Source organism: Columba livia (assembly GCF_036013475.1).
Source record: "Columba livia isolate bColLiv1 breed racing homer chromosome W unlocalized genomic scaffold, bColLiv1.pat.W.v2 SUPER_W_unloc_5, whole genome shotgun sequence".
NCBI lineage: Eukaryota > Metazoa > Chordata > Aves > Columbiformes > Columbidae > Columba > Columba livia.
Genome location: NW_027043000.1, coordinates 1569146 through 1584209, shown reverse-complemented (window position 1 = coordinate 1584209; position 15064 = coordinate 1569146). Strand labels below are relative to the sequence as shown.

At 36.0% G+C, this 15064-nt stretch overlaps 1 protein-coding gene across 5 annotated transcripts in view; it reads right to left on the bottom strand.

Annotated features, from left to right (window-relative positions):
- Positions 1 to 15064, bottom strand: part of LOC135577516 (uncharacterized) — a 51949-nt gene that overhangs the window by 18860 nt on the left and 18025 nt on the right. For all 5 annotated transcript variants that reach the window (XM_065047650.1, XM_065047651.1, XM_065047653.1 and 2 more), the window contains exons 13-20: positions 12655 to 12716; positions 11377 to 11469; positions 10547 to 10628; positions 7298 to 7359; positions 6022 to 6114; positions 5192 to 5273; positions 1942 to 2003; positions 675 to 767 (exon numbers count right to left, since the gene is read on the bottom strand). In XM_065047650.1, the coding sequence (XP_064903722.1) occupies positions 675 to 767; positions 1942 to 2003; positions 5192 to 5273; positions 6022 to 6114; positions 7298 to 7359; positions 10547 to 10628; positions 11377 to 11469; positions 12655 to 12716 (629 nt within the window). The remainder of the gene's footprint in view (positions 1 to 674; positions 768 to 1941; positions 2004 to 5191; positions 5274 to 6021; positions 6115 to 7297; positions 7360 to 10546; positions 10629 to 11376; positions 11470 to 12654; positions 12717 to 15064) is intronic.

Here is a 15064-nt window from a genome sequence, read left to right as displayed (position 1 = left end):
ATGTGTGACTTCTCCTACTCTCTCCTTACTATAATAGGTCCTGTATAGTTATGGTCCTAAGGGCCTTCGTAAGTTTCAGACAAGGAAGAAAATGTCTAGTCAGACTTCAGTAACAATTTTTAAGAGTTAGCAGTTTAATCTTGGAAAGGCTATTTATTTTTGCAACTTCTACGTTATGTGTCATAGTTTAATCCCTTTCCCAAATATGAGAATCCATACATGGAGATATATACATATATGTATATATACACCTGGATAATTTATACATCCCTGGCAACTTGAGTAGGAAACAGAAGCCATACCATGTAACAGAATCCTTCGTGCCCCTAATCTCCCTTATCCCCAAACCCAAAATAAAGCTAAAACTCTCTTTTTCTCCTACAACCTTCAAATTTAGGCTTTTCAGAAAAGTGAAGTGAGGATCAACTCACACCTCAGGGTTCAAAGAACAAAGTAGAAAAAAAAGAAAAAAAATGGATATAGTCTGCACTGTTTCTTACAAGTCATTGCTGTCAGAGACCTGAGATGCTGTGATATTTATGTAATTAGCAAGCAAGAGAGGAACAATGATAGAACAGCAGAGAAGTTGTATTAGAATTCATGGTGCTGCACAGTTAGAGAGCTCTTACTTTATTCTACTTAGCTAATAACTTAGAACAGGTGAAATATGTTACCATAATCCATCCAGGAATTTTTCTAACATTGTCTTGAACTATCACATCCACTTTTACTTTCTCTTGTATTTTCCCATCACGTACATACACATTCTTAGTGGGGGAGGAGAAAAAACAAAAAAGTTAAATTCAAAACACAGAAGATCCTGACACTGACAAACCCAAACATTACTTAGATTTGTTTCAAACTACTGTTATTCAGATGAGGATACCCAACCTGCATGAACTTATTTTTAATGAAGACATTTTATGCTAAAAAGAGCCCAAGAGGGAACCGTATGTGAAGACAAATTAAAAAAAAAAAAAGAGATAAATAGCTAGTTTCTTGATGCAGCAAAAAGCACACATTGCCTCAGAAGACCTACTGATAAATACAAACCCCCAAAACCCCAAACAACAAAGAAAAAAAAAAAAAGAGTCCTAGTGTTAGGTTACAAATCACTGGTAATTACAGCTGCAAATCTTTCTGTATATATTATTAATATTCCCTGAGTTCATATACAAATTAAGGCCTACTCTGTAATTCACCTCTATGTAAAATCTAAAAGCATTTGGTGATAAACGGCAAATGTTTTCCATTAGTGAAACTCTTGCTTTCTGAAGTGGTTTGTATTAGTTGTTGTCAGGGACATGACAATGCCTAGCACTATGCTGAACAAGCAAGGACAGTAAATTCAGTTTTCGTAATTGGTATTTGAGCAAGCAGAACACAGGATTAGTATGGCTGCACACACACAATGTGTGTTGTACTTTTCCGCATCAGTGTAACTACTCTGGGTAGCCCATAGTCTAGTTTGGGAAACAACAGCAGGATATTCCAGTCTGCTTTTGTTATGGTAGCCATTATCTCAGATTTATTTATTTATTTTTTTAAACAGGTAACATGGTGTTTTGTTTTATGTTAGGCTCTCAGGTGAATGACCATATTTTTATAAGTTTTCTCATTTTGTGATTCATGTGGTTATTCTTTTTCCATACCTATCGTAGCCTTTCTCAGAGTTGCCTGTTCTATGCAATACATTGTATTGCTTTCTCTGGTATATTAATAATACCAAGACAAAATATTACTTCATATTGGCCTTCATGACATTATTTATTGAACCTCTCTCTTGTTATACTTGCTGAAAATACACATTAATATGCAGGCTACATGGAGTCTTCTGCTGACTGCATCAACACCACAGGCATATGTAAGCTATTCAAATAATTCAATCACGTCTATTGAACATAAAATTATTCCGTTGCGTTAGACATCAGAAATTTTTACCTGTAAGTGAATGTCTTGAAATTTTCTTCTTACTGAAACTGTATCGGTATCACTTTCTTCACCTACAATTTGAAAATAAATACTACATAAAACCTAGTTGAACTCAAAACCAAACCAGAAATGTTTTTAAACACACCCTGTATGACTCATTTGCTAACAGGTTTCATTTTAGAAAACTCTTTTCTACACTAAAACTGTTTATCTGTATTACCTTTCCATTTCAAGTCAAATTTAAAAGCATGGCTTATAGAGTCCTAAGTGGCATGAGTGGAACAAAGAGTGGAGATAACTTGTTTGCAACCAGTTCTTCAAGATTTACGCTAACAATTTCAGATGGGAAATATTTTCTAAGTACTGAACGGCAAGATTCACTATTAATTAAGGTATCATTCCCACTTATTTCCTACTACATTCCTAAATTTCCCAACAAAGACAGTGAGGACCTTCTACTATGCTTCCTTTTCCTAGTTGCTTCTTGTCAAGACTGCCTTAGAACTGCCAAGGCAAGAAATAAGACGGACTTAATAATATTAAAAAGCAAGTCCAAATCTTCCAACTTAATTTTTAGGTATTCTATGTGGTATGTTTGTGAATGAAACACAATAAAGCATTTCTTTGCTAGGTGTATCAGGCCTTCCAATTCATCACTAGCTAAAGCCTTAGTCTTTCATGACCAGAAAACATGTAGCTGCATTCTAAGTTCTCATTTCTGAAATTCCCTGGCTGTTATATCGTTGTCCCATGATCGTGTTCATCACAGGGAGGGAAAGGGGAAAGGAGAATACCCCTGAAAATGGAAAAAAAGAGTGAAAGATCTGGTTATGATACCTACGACATCACTGCCTCTTGACACTATCCCTAAATTATTAAAAAGCGAATGAAAATATATTCCAACTTATCCCATCTTCCATTTTTGTCCCCTGTCACTGCAGTCGTCACCTAAAGCTTTGTGGACACCTGCTGCCATAGAGCTAAAATAAAGACACATATGAAAGAAACTGTATCTTTGTGGGAAACAACACAATTTCACATCATCTGGTGAAAATGTTGAGCAAACGGAGGGTCGTCTTTGACAGTTTACCTGACCCCAGCAGAATTGTTTTATTAGAACTGAAACCCATACTTGTCAGATTATCAAAGTTTCTTCCCACATGACTAAAAGAAAAAAAAGTTATCACTTTATCCACAGGAAAACAGTTACCAAGCATCAATAGTGGAGGAAGCAGTGAAAATGTTAATGTTATCATCTGGAAAAGTTTCAGCCTCCAATTGCTGCTCTAACAGCTAATACTCGCTTTCTGCCATTCAGTATTCTTTATCCAGTAGAACTGGGCACAAATCTGGCACACTGCTCCCTAAACGGTCAGAAATTACTAGACTGCTATAGAAATGAGAGGTTCTTGTATAAAGGTAACTCAAGTGTCCAAGAATGGGTGATTCCATCATGTCAATTACAAGTTCTTAGAAATAGGTTGTATCATACAACAAGTTGATCTGCATACAAACTGAATATCCTTCTAGGTGTGAAACATCACAAAAGTGTAATTTTAAATATGTTTTCAATGTATTGTCAATCATACTTCAAATCACTAGAACGTTATTAGCAGAGGATCACGGCACGGCACAAAACAGAAAAAAAAATCAAGTATCTGCTCCAGGGATCCCTGAAGTGTTTTTAAGGGCCAAACGGGAAATTCAGGAACACCTTTGTTGCTCAAGTGCAGGAGAGAGAGGAAAAATGAACACTTCCACCTTTCTCTCTGAAAAATTCGATTTCATTTGTATCAATGTAAGAATAAGGTACCACACCAGACAAATTATTAATGGACCTCTTGTCATCACGAAGTTCTCTATTCTCATTTCCAAAAGTTTGATTCTGGATGTCTTCATGTCTACTGCTGCATATGCTAGGCTGTGCTCGCTTCAGTTTAGGAGGTCTGAACCCTCTTATTTTGACTAAGGTGACATTGAGCTTTGGTCTTCCAGAAGGGTGTCTTCTGTGCCTTAATTGTCCAAACATGTATTTTGACTCTTTTCTCCAAGTCTGCTTTGTCATGAGCCTTGTAAGTAACTCTAACATCCCTGGATACAAGTCTGCAAGAGTTACATTGCTCCAGGAGCATCCCTCATCTGCAGACTGGTATTCTTCCAAGATACTATCACACCAAGTTTTATTCAGTTCTGGGGAAGTCTGATGCCTGGGTATGGTGATTGTCTTTGTTGATATGGGAACATCAGAAAATCCTAACTGTGGAGGTCTGGATGAAGAACATTCATTTGACAATTCTACTTTCCTTCTGCAAACAGCAGCTTGGTTGCCTATTAAAAAACCCCAACCAAATTAATGACAAAACAAAACAAGAAGAAGAAAAAAAGCCCCAAATCTATTAGGGCAATTCCACTAATGTATATGACTTAGAAACAAGCCTTACTGTAATAGCATATTTCATTAAGCTTTTTTGCCAGGCTAAATGGATTATTAACATACAATCTATTAGGAAGAAAAAAAAATAAAAGGTTTTTCCTAACCATATTGATTTCACAGACTACAGAAGACAGAAAAAAAAGAGATGTGTTGGAGCCCCTCCCCCCATCTTAAAATAGCTTGATAGATAGATAGACAGAGATCTAAAATGTTTTCATTGTAGAGGAAGACTGCTTTGCTCTTCGTGATTTCTGATCAGAAGGAACAGCCTTATCCAACAGGTTTTGTTACTCTATTTTTATATTACTTTAAAGCATTGTAGTTGGCTAGTACCAGCGCAGCTTTGCTTGCCATAAAGCATGATTAACATAATGCTTTTTGTAGTTGTTAGGCTTGAAGTATTTACACCAAACTTCTATTTTAGGTTTGCATCAAGTCTGGAGAACTTCTGAAAAAAGGAAGTTTACTAGTAAAGTACCACTTTGAGTACCAGTTACCAGCCAACCCAAAGCCATTCATGACATTCCAGAAACAAAAAACTACGCTTTCATTTAATGGAGCGTAATGCTTCTGAATTTTGTAACTATGCATTTTCTTTTTTCCTGGGGCTATTTAAGAAAAGCTGCTTTTATGTATACAAGTTATTTATTTTCTATTTTTTCAAACACATTTTGCCATAAGCAAAATCATGTCTGTCTTCTCTTCAAGAATCCAGTCCGTTGAACTTTACTGTTGGATAAACAGTGCCTCTGTGTTTTCAATACATTAAATATTTCTAATAAATTTTAATAGAAACATGTTTTGTAACTAAAATATTTGACCAACCTCCAAAAGATTTAGCTGTACCAATCAGTTCTTGCACTGGTGAAGCTAAATGCAGACCTTTGGACGAACCTTGACATTCTCTCTGAAAAACAAACAGAAGACACAATCTAATATCCTCAATTTTTTGCACATTAGAAGTAACAACCAAACCTTATGTGTGACTTCTCCTACTCTCTCCTTACTATAATAGGTCCTGTATAGTTATGGTCCTAAGGGCCTTCGTAAGTTTCAGACAAGGAAGAAAATGTCTAGTCAGACTTCAGTAACAATTTTTAAGAGTTAGCAGTTTAATCTTGGAAAGGCTATTTATTTTTGCAACTTCTACGTTATGTGTCATAGTTTAATCCCTTTCCCAAATATGAGAATCCATACATGGAGATATATACATATATGTATATATACACCTGGATAATTTATACATCCCTGGCAACTTGAGTAGGAAACAGAAGCCATACCATGTAACAGAATCCTTCGTGCCCCTAACCTCCCTTATCCCCAAACCCAAAATAAAGCTAAAACTCTCTTTTTCTCTACAACCTTCAAATTTAGGCTTTTCAGAAAACTTACTGAAGTGAGGATCAACTCACACCTCAGGGTTCAAAGAACAAAGTAGAAAAAAAAGAAAAAAAATGGATATAGTCTGCACTGTTTCTTACAAGTCATTGCTGTCAGAGACCTGAGATGCTGTGATATTTATGTAATTAGCAAGCAAGAGAGGAACAATGATAGAACAGCAGAGAAGTTGTATTAGAATTCATGGTGCTGCACAGTTAGAGAGCTCTTACTTTATTCTACTTAGCTAATAACTTAGAACAGGTGAAATATGTTACCATAATCCATCCAGGAATTTTTCTAACATTGTCTTGAACTATCACATCCACTTTTACTTTCTCTTGTATTTTCCCATCACGTACATACACATTCTTAGTGGGGGAGGAGAAAAAACAAAAAAGTTAAATTCAAAACACAGAAGATCCTGACACTGACAAACCCAAACAACATTACTTAGATTTGTTTCAAACTACTGTTATTCAGATGAGGATACCCAACCTGCATGAACTTATTTTTAATGAAGACATTTTATGCTAAAAATAGCCCAAGAGGGAACCGTATGTGAAGACAAATTAAAAAAAAAAAAGAGATAAATAGCTAGTTTCTTGATGCAGCAAAAAGCACACATTGCCTCAGAAGACCTACTGATAAATACAAACCCCCAAAACCCCAAACAACAAAGAAAAAAAAAAAAAAAAAAAAGAGTCCTAGTGTTAGGTTACAAATCACTGGTAATTACAGCTGCAAATCTTTCTGTATATATTATTAATATTCCCTGAGTTCATATACAAATTAAGGCCTACTCTGTAATTCACCTCTATGTAAAATCTAAAAGCATTTGGTGATAAACGGCAAATGTTTTCCATTAGTGAAACTCTTGCTTTCTGAAGTGGTTTGTATTAGTTGTTGTCAGGGACATGACAATGCCTAGCACTATGCTGAACAAGCAAGGACAGTAAATTCAGTTTTCGTAATTGGTATTTGAGCAAGCAGAACACAGGATTAGTATGGCTGCACACACACAATGTGTGTTGTACTTTTCCGCATCAGTGTAACTACTCTGGGTAGCCCATAGTCTAGTTTGGGAAACAACAGCAGGATATTCCAGTCTGCTTTTGTTATGGTAGCCATTATCTCAGATTTATTTATTTATTTTTTTAAACAGGTAACATGGTGTTTTGTTTTATGTTAGGCTCTCAGGTGAATGACCATATTTTTATAAGTTTTCTCATTTTGTGATTCATGTGGTTATTCTTTTTCCATACCTATCGTAGCCTTTCTCAGAGTTGCCTGTTCTATGCAATACATTGTATTGCTTTCTCTGGTATATTAATAATACCAAGACAAAATATTACTTCATATTGGCCTTCATGACATTATTTATTGAACCTCTCTCTTGTTATACTTGCTGAAAATACACATTAATATGCAGGCTACATGGAGTCTTCTGCTGACTGCATCAACACCACAGGCATATGTAAGCTATTCAAATAATTCAATCACGTCTATTGAACATAAAATTATTCCGTTGCGTTAGACATCAGAAATTTTTACCTGTAAGTGAATGTCTTGAAATTTTCTTCTTACTGAAACTGTATCGGTATCACTTTCTTCACCTACAATTTGAAAATAAATACTACATAAAACCTAGTTGAACTCAAAACCAAACCAGAAATGTTTTTAAACACACCCTGTATGACTCATTTGCTAACAGGTTTCATTTTAGAAAACTCTTTTCTACACTAAAACTGTTTATCTGTATTACCTTTCCATTTCAAGTCAAATTTAAAAGCATGGCTTATAGAGTCCTAAGTGGCATGAGTGGAACAAAGAGTGGAGATAACTTGTTTGCAACCAGTTCTTCAAGATTTACGCTAACAATTTCAGATGGGAAATATTTTCTAAGTACTGAACGGCAAGATTCACTATTAATTAAGGTATCATTCCCACTTATTTCCTACTACATTCCTAAATTTCCCAACAAAGACAGTGAGGACCTTCTACTATGCTTCCTTTTCCTAGTTGCTTCTTGTCAAGACTGCCTTAGAACTGCCAAGGCAAGAAATAAGACGGACTTAATAATATTAAAAAGCAAGTCCAAATCTTCCAACTTAATTTTTAGGTATTCTATGTGGTATGTTTGTGAATGAAACACAATAAAGCATTTCTTTGCTAGGTGTATCAGGCCTTCCAATTCATCACTAGCTAAAGCCTTAGTCTTTCATGACCAGAAAACATGTAGCTGCATTCTAAGTTCTCATTTCTGAAATTCCCTGGCTGTTATATCGTTGTCCCATGATCGTGTTCATCACAGGGAGGGAAAGGGGAAAGGAGAATACCCCTGAAAATGGAAAAAAAGAGTGAAAGATCTGGTTATGATACCTACGACATCACTGCCTCTTGACACTATCCCTAAATTATTAAAAAGCGAATGAAAATATATTCCAACTTATCCCATCTTCCATTTTTGTCCCCTGTCACTGCAGTCGTCACCTAAAGCTTTGTGGACACCTGCTGCCATAGAGCTAAAATAAAGACACATATGAAAGAAACTGTATCTTTGTGGGAAACAACACAATTTCACATCATCTGGTGAAAATGTTGAGCAAACGGAGGGTCGTCTTTGACAGTTTACCTGACCCCAGCAGAATTGTTTTATTAGAACTGAAACCCATACTTGTCAGATTATCAAAGTTTCTTCCCACATGACTAAAAGAAAAAAAAGTTATCACTTTATCCACAGGAAAACAGTTACCAAGCATCAATAGTGGAGGAAGCAGTGAAAATGTTAATGTTATCATCTGGAAAAGTTACAGCCTCCAATTGCTGCTCTAACAGCTAATACTCGCTTTCTGCCATTCAGTATTCTTTATCCAGTAGAACTGGGCACAAATCTGGCACACTGCTCCCTAAACGGTCAGAAATTACTAGACTGCTATAGAAATGAGAGGTTCTTGTATAAAGGTAACTCAAGTGTCCAAGAATGGGTGATTCCATCATGTCAATTACAAGTTCTTAGAAATAGGTTGTATCATACAACAAGTTGATCTGCATACAAACTGAATATCCTTCTAGGTGTGAAACATCACAAAAGTGTAATTTTAAATATGTTTTCAATGTATTGTCAATCATACTTCAAATCACTAGAACGTTATTAGCAGAGGATCACGGCACGGCACAAAACAGAAAAAAAAATCAAGTATCTGCTCCAGGGATCCCTGAAGTGTTTTTAAGGGCCAAACGGGAAATTCAGGAACACCTTTGTTGCTCAAGTGCAGGAGAGAGAGGAAAAATGAACACTTCCACCTTTCTCTCTGAAAAATTCGATTTCATTTGTATCAATGTAAGAATAAGGTACCACACCAGACAAATTATTAATGGACCTCTTGTCATCACGAAGTTCTCTATTCTCATTTCCAAAAGTTTGATTCTGGATGTCTTCATGTCTACTGCTGCATATGCTAGGCTGTGCTCGCTTCAGTTTAGGAGGTCTGAACCCTCTTATTTTGACTAAGGTGACATTGAGCTTTGGTCTTCCAGAAGGGTGTCTTCTGTGCCTTAATTGTCCAAACATGTATTTTGACTCTTTTCTCCAAGTCTGCTTTGTCATGAGCCTTGTAAGTAACTCTAACATCCCTGGATACAAGTCTGCAAGAGTTACATTGCTCCAGGAGCATCCCTCATCTGCAGACTGGTATTCTTCCAAGATACTATCACACCAAGTTTTATTCAGTTCTGGGGAAGTCTGATGCCTGGGTATGGTGATTGTCTTTGTTGATATGGGAACATCAGAAAATCCTAACTGTGGAGGTCTGGATGAAGAACATTCGTTTGACAATTCTACTTTCCTTCTGCAAACAGCAGCTTGGTTGCCTATTAAAAAACCCCAACCAAATTAATGACAAAACAAAACAAGAAGAAGAAAAAAAGCCCCAAATCTATTAGGGCAATTCCACTAATGTATATGACTTAGAAACAAGCCTTACTGTAATAGCATATTTCATTAAGCTTTTTTGCCAGGCTAAATGGATTATTAACATACAATCTATTAGGAAGAAAAAAAATAAAAGGTTTTTCCTAACCATATTGATTTCACAGACTACAGAAGACAGAAAAAAAAGAGATGTGTTGGAGCCCCTCCCCCCATCTTAAAATAGCTTGATAGATAGATAGACAGAGATCTAAAATGTTTTCATTGTAGAGGAAGACTGCTTTGCTCTTCGTGATTTCTGATCAGAAGGAACAGCCTTATCCAACAGGTTTTGTTACTCTATTTTTATATTACTTTAAAGCATTGTAGTTGGCTAGTACCAGCGCAGCTTTGCTTGCCATAAAGCATGATTAACATAATGCTTTTTGTAGTTGTTAGGCTTGAAGTATTTACACCAAACTTCTATTTTAGGTTTGCATCAAGTCTGGAGAACTTCTGAAAAAAGGAAGTTTACTAGTAAAGTACCACTTTGAGTACCAGTTACCAGCCAACCCAAAGCCATTCATGACATTCCAGAAACAAAAAACTACGCTTTCATTTAATGGAGCATAATGCTTCTGAATTTTGTAACTATGCATTTTCTTTTTTCCTGGGGCTATTTAAGAAAAGCTGCTTTTATGTATACAAGTTATTTATTTTCTATTTTTTCAAACACATTTTGCCATAAGCAAAATCATGTCTGTCTTCTCTTCAAGAATCCAGTCCGTTGAACTTTACTGTTGGATAAACAGTGCCTCTGTGTTTTCAATACATTAAATATTTCTAATAAATTTTAATAGAAACATGTTTTGTAACTAAAATATTTGACCAACCTCCAAAAGATTTAGCTGTACCAATCAGTTCTTGCACTGGTGAAGCTAAATGCAGACCTTTGGACGAACCTTGACATTCTCTCTGAAAAACAAACAGAAGACACAATCTAATATCCTCAATTTTTTGCACATTAGAAGTAACAACCAAACCTTATGTGTGACTTCTCCTACTCTCTCCTTACTATAATAGGTCCTGTATAGTTATGGTCCTAAGGGCCTTCGTAAGTTTCAGACAAGGAAGAAAATGTCTAGTCAGACTTCAGTAACAATTTTTAAGAGTTAGCAGTTTAATCTTGGAAAGGCTATTTATTTTTGCAACTTCTACGTTATGTGTCATAGTTTAATCCCTTTCCCAAATATGAGAATCCATACATGGAGATATATACATATATGTATATATACACCTGGATAATTTATACATCCCTGGCAACTTGAGTAGGAAACAGAAGCCATACCATGTAACAGAATCCTTCGTGCCCCTAACCTCCCTTATCCCCAAACCCAAAATAAAGCTAAAACTCTCTTTTTCTCTACAACCTTCAAATTTAGGCTTTTCAGAAAACTTACTGAAGTGAGGATCAACTCACACCTCAGGGTTCAAAGAACAAAGTAGAAAAAAAAGAAAAAAAATGGATATAGTCTGCACTGTTTCTTACAAGTCATTGCTGTCAGAGACCTGAGATGCTGTGATATTTATGTAATTAGCAAGCAAGAGAGGAACAATGATAGAACAGCAGAGAAGTTGTATTAGAATTCATGGTGCTGCACAGTTAGAGAGCTCTTACTTTATTCTACTTAGCTAATAACTTAGAACAGGTGAAATATGTTACCATAATCCATCCAGGAATTTTTCTAACATTGTCTTGAACTATCACATCCACTTTTACTTTCTCTTGTATTTTCCCATCACGTACATACACATTCTTAGTGGGGGAGGAGAAAAAACAAAAAAGTTAAATTCAAAACACAGAAGATCCTGACACTGACAAACCCAAACAACATTACTTAGATTTGTTTCAAACTACTGTTATTCAGATGAGGATACCCAACCTGCATGAACTTATTTTTAATGAAGACATTTTATGCTAAAAATAGCCCAAGAGGGAACCGTATGTGAAGACAAATTAAAAAAAAAAAAGAGATAAATAGCTAGTTTCTTGATGCAGCAAAAAGCACACATTGCCTCAGAAGACCTACTGATAAATACAAACCCCCAAAACCCCAAACAACAAAGAAAAAAAAAAAAAAAAAAAAAAGAGTCCTAGTGTTAGGTTACAAATCACTGGTAATTACAGCTGCAAATCTTTCTGTATATATTATTAATATTCCCTGAGTTCATATACAAATTAAGGCCTACTCTGTAATTCACCTCTATGTAAAATCTAAAAGCATTTGGTGATAAACGGCAAATGTTTTCCATTAGTGAAACTCTTGCTTTCTGAAGTGGTTTGTATTAGTTGTTGTCAGGGACATGACAATGCCTAGCACTATGCTGAACAAGCAAGGACAGTAAATTCAGTTTTCGTAATTGGTATTTGAGCAAGCAGAACACAGGATTAGTATGGCTGCACACACACAATGTGTGTTGTACTTTTCCGCATCAGTGTAACTACTCTGGGTAGCCCATAGTCTAGTTTGGGAAACAACAGCAGGATATTCCAGTCTGCTTTTGTTATGGTAGCCATTATCTCAGATTTATTTATTTATTTTTTTAAACAGGTAACATGGTGTTTTGTTTTATGTTAGGCTCTCAGGTGAATGACCATATTTTTATAAGTTTTCTCATTTTGTGATTCATGTGGTTATTCTTTTTCCATACCTATCGTAGCCTTTCTCAGAGTTGCCTGTTCTATGCAATACATTGTATTGCTTTCTCTGGTATATTAATAATACCAAGACAAAATATTACTTCATATTGGCCTTCATGACATTATTTATTGAACCTCTCTCTTGTTATACTTGCTGAAAATACACATTAATATGCAGGCTACATGGAGTCTTCTGCTGACTGCATCAACACCACAGGCATATGTAAGCTATTCAAATAATTCAATCACGTCTATTGAACATAAAATTATTCCGTTGCGTTAGACATCAGAAATTTTTACCTGTAAGTGAATGTCTTGAAATTTTCTTCTTACTGAAACTGTATCGGTATCACTTTCTTCACCTACAATTTGAAAATAAATACTACATAAAACCTAGTTGAACTCAAAACCAAACCAGAAATGTTTTTAAACACACCCTGTATGACTCATTTGCTAACAGGTTTCATTTTAGAAAACTCTTTTCTACACTAAAACTGTTTATCTGTATTACCTTTCCATTTCAAGTCAAATTTAAAAGCATGGCTTATAGAGTCCTAAGTGGCATGAGTGGAACAAAGAGTGGAGATAACTTGTTTGCAACCAGTTCTTCAAGATTTACGCTAACAATTTCAGATGGGAAATATTTTCTAAGTACTCAACGGCAAGATTCACTATTAATTAAGGTATCATTCCCACTTATTTCCTACTACATTCCTAAATTTCCCAACAAAGACAGTGAGGACCTTCTACTATGCTTCCTTTTCCTAGTTGCTTCTTGTCAAGACTGCCTTAGAACTGCCAAGGCAAGAAATAAGACGGACTTAATAATATTAAAAAGCAAGTCCAAATCTTCCAACTTAATTTTTAGGTATTCTATGTGGTATGTTTGTGAATGAAACACAATAAAGCATTTCTTTGCTAGGTGTATCAGGCCTTCCAATTCATCACTAGCTAAAGCCTTAGTCTTTCATGACCAGAAAACATGTAGCTGCATTCTAAGTTCTCATTTCTGAAATTCCCTGGCTGTTATATCGTTGTCCCATGATCGTGTTCATCACAGGGAGGGAAAGGGGAAAGGAGAATACCCCTGAAAATGGAAAAAAAGAGTGAAAGATCTGGTTATGATACCTACGACATCACTGCCTCTTGACACTATCCCTAAATTATTAAAAAGCGAATGAAAATATATTCCAACTTATCCCATCTTCCATTTTTGTCCCCTGTCACTGCAGTCGTCACCTAAAGCTTTGTGGACACCTGCTGCCATAGAGCTAAAATAAAGACACATATGAAAGAAACTGTATCTTTGTGGGAAACAACACAATTTCACATCATCTGGTGAAAATGTTTAGCAAACAGAGGGTCGTCTTTGACAGTTTACCTGACCCCAGCAGAATTGTTTTATTAGAACTGAAACCCATACTTCTCAGATTATCAAAGTTTCTTCCCACATGACTAAAAGAAAAAGAAGTTATCACTTTATCCACAGGAAAACAGTTACCAAGCATCAATAGTGGAGGAAGCAGTGAAAATGTTAATGTTATCATCTGGAAAAGTTTCAGCCTCCAATTGCTGCTCTAACAGCTAATACTCGCTTTCTGCCATTCAGTATTCTTTATCCAGTAGAACTGGGCACAAATCTGGCACACTGCTCCCTAAACGGTCAGAAATTACTAGACTGCTATAGAAATGAGAGGTTCTTGTATAAAGGTAACTCAAGTGTCCAAGAATGGTTGACTCCATCATGTCAATTACAAGTTCTTAGAAATAGGTTGTATCATACAACAAGTTGATCTGCATACAAACTGAATATCCTTCTAGGTGTGAAACATCACAAAAGTGTAATTTTAAATATGTTTCCAATGTATTGTCAATCATACTTCAAATCACTAGAACGTTATTAGCAGAGGATCACGGCACGGCACAAAACAGAAAAAAAAATCAAGTATCTGCTCCAGGGATCCCTGAAGTGTTTTTAAGGGCCAAACGGGAAATTCAGGAACACCTTTGTTGCTCAAGTGCAGGAGAGAGAGGAAAAATGAACACTTCCACCTTTCTCTCTGAAAAATTCGATTTCATTTGTATCAATGTAAGAATAAGGTACCACACCAGACAAATTATTAATGGACCTCTTGTCATCACGAAGTTCTCTATTCTCATTTCCAAAAGTTTGATTCTGGATGTCTTCATGTCTACTGCTGCATATGCTAGGCTGTGCTCGCTTCAGTTTAGGAGGTCTGAACCCTCTTATTTTGACTAAGGTGACATTGAGCTTTGGTCTTCCAGAAGGGTGTCTTCTGTGCCTTAATTGTCCAAACATGTATTTTGACTCTTTTCTCCAAGTCTGCTTTGTCATGAGCCTTGTAAGTAACTCTAACATCCCTGGATACAAGTCTGCAAGAGTTACATTGCTCCAGGAGCATCCCTCATCTGCAGACTGGTATTCTTCCAAGATACTATCACACCAAGTTTTATTCAGTTCTGGGGAAGTCTGATGCCTGGGTATGGTGATTGTCTTTGTTGATATGGGAACATCAGAAAATCCTAACTGTGGAGGTCTGGATGAAGAACATTCATTTGACAATTCTACTTTCCTTCTGCAAACAGCAGCTTGGTTGCCTATTAAAAAACCCCAACCAAATTAATGACAAAACAAAACAAGAAGAAGAAAAAAAGCCCCAAATCTATTAGGGCAATTCCACTAATGTAT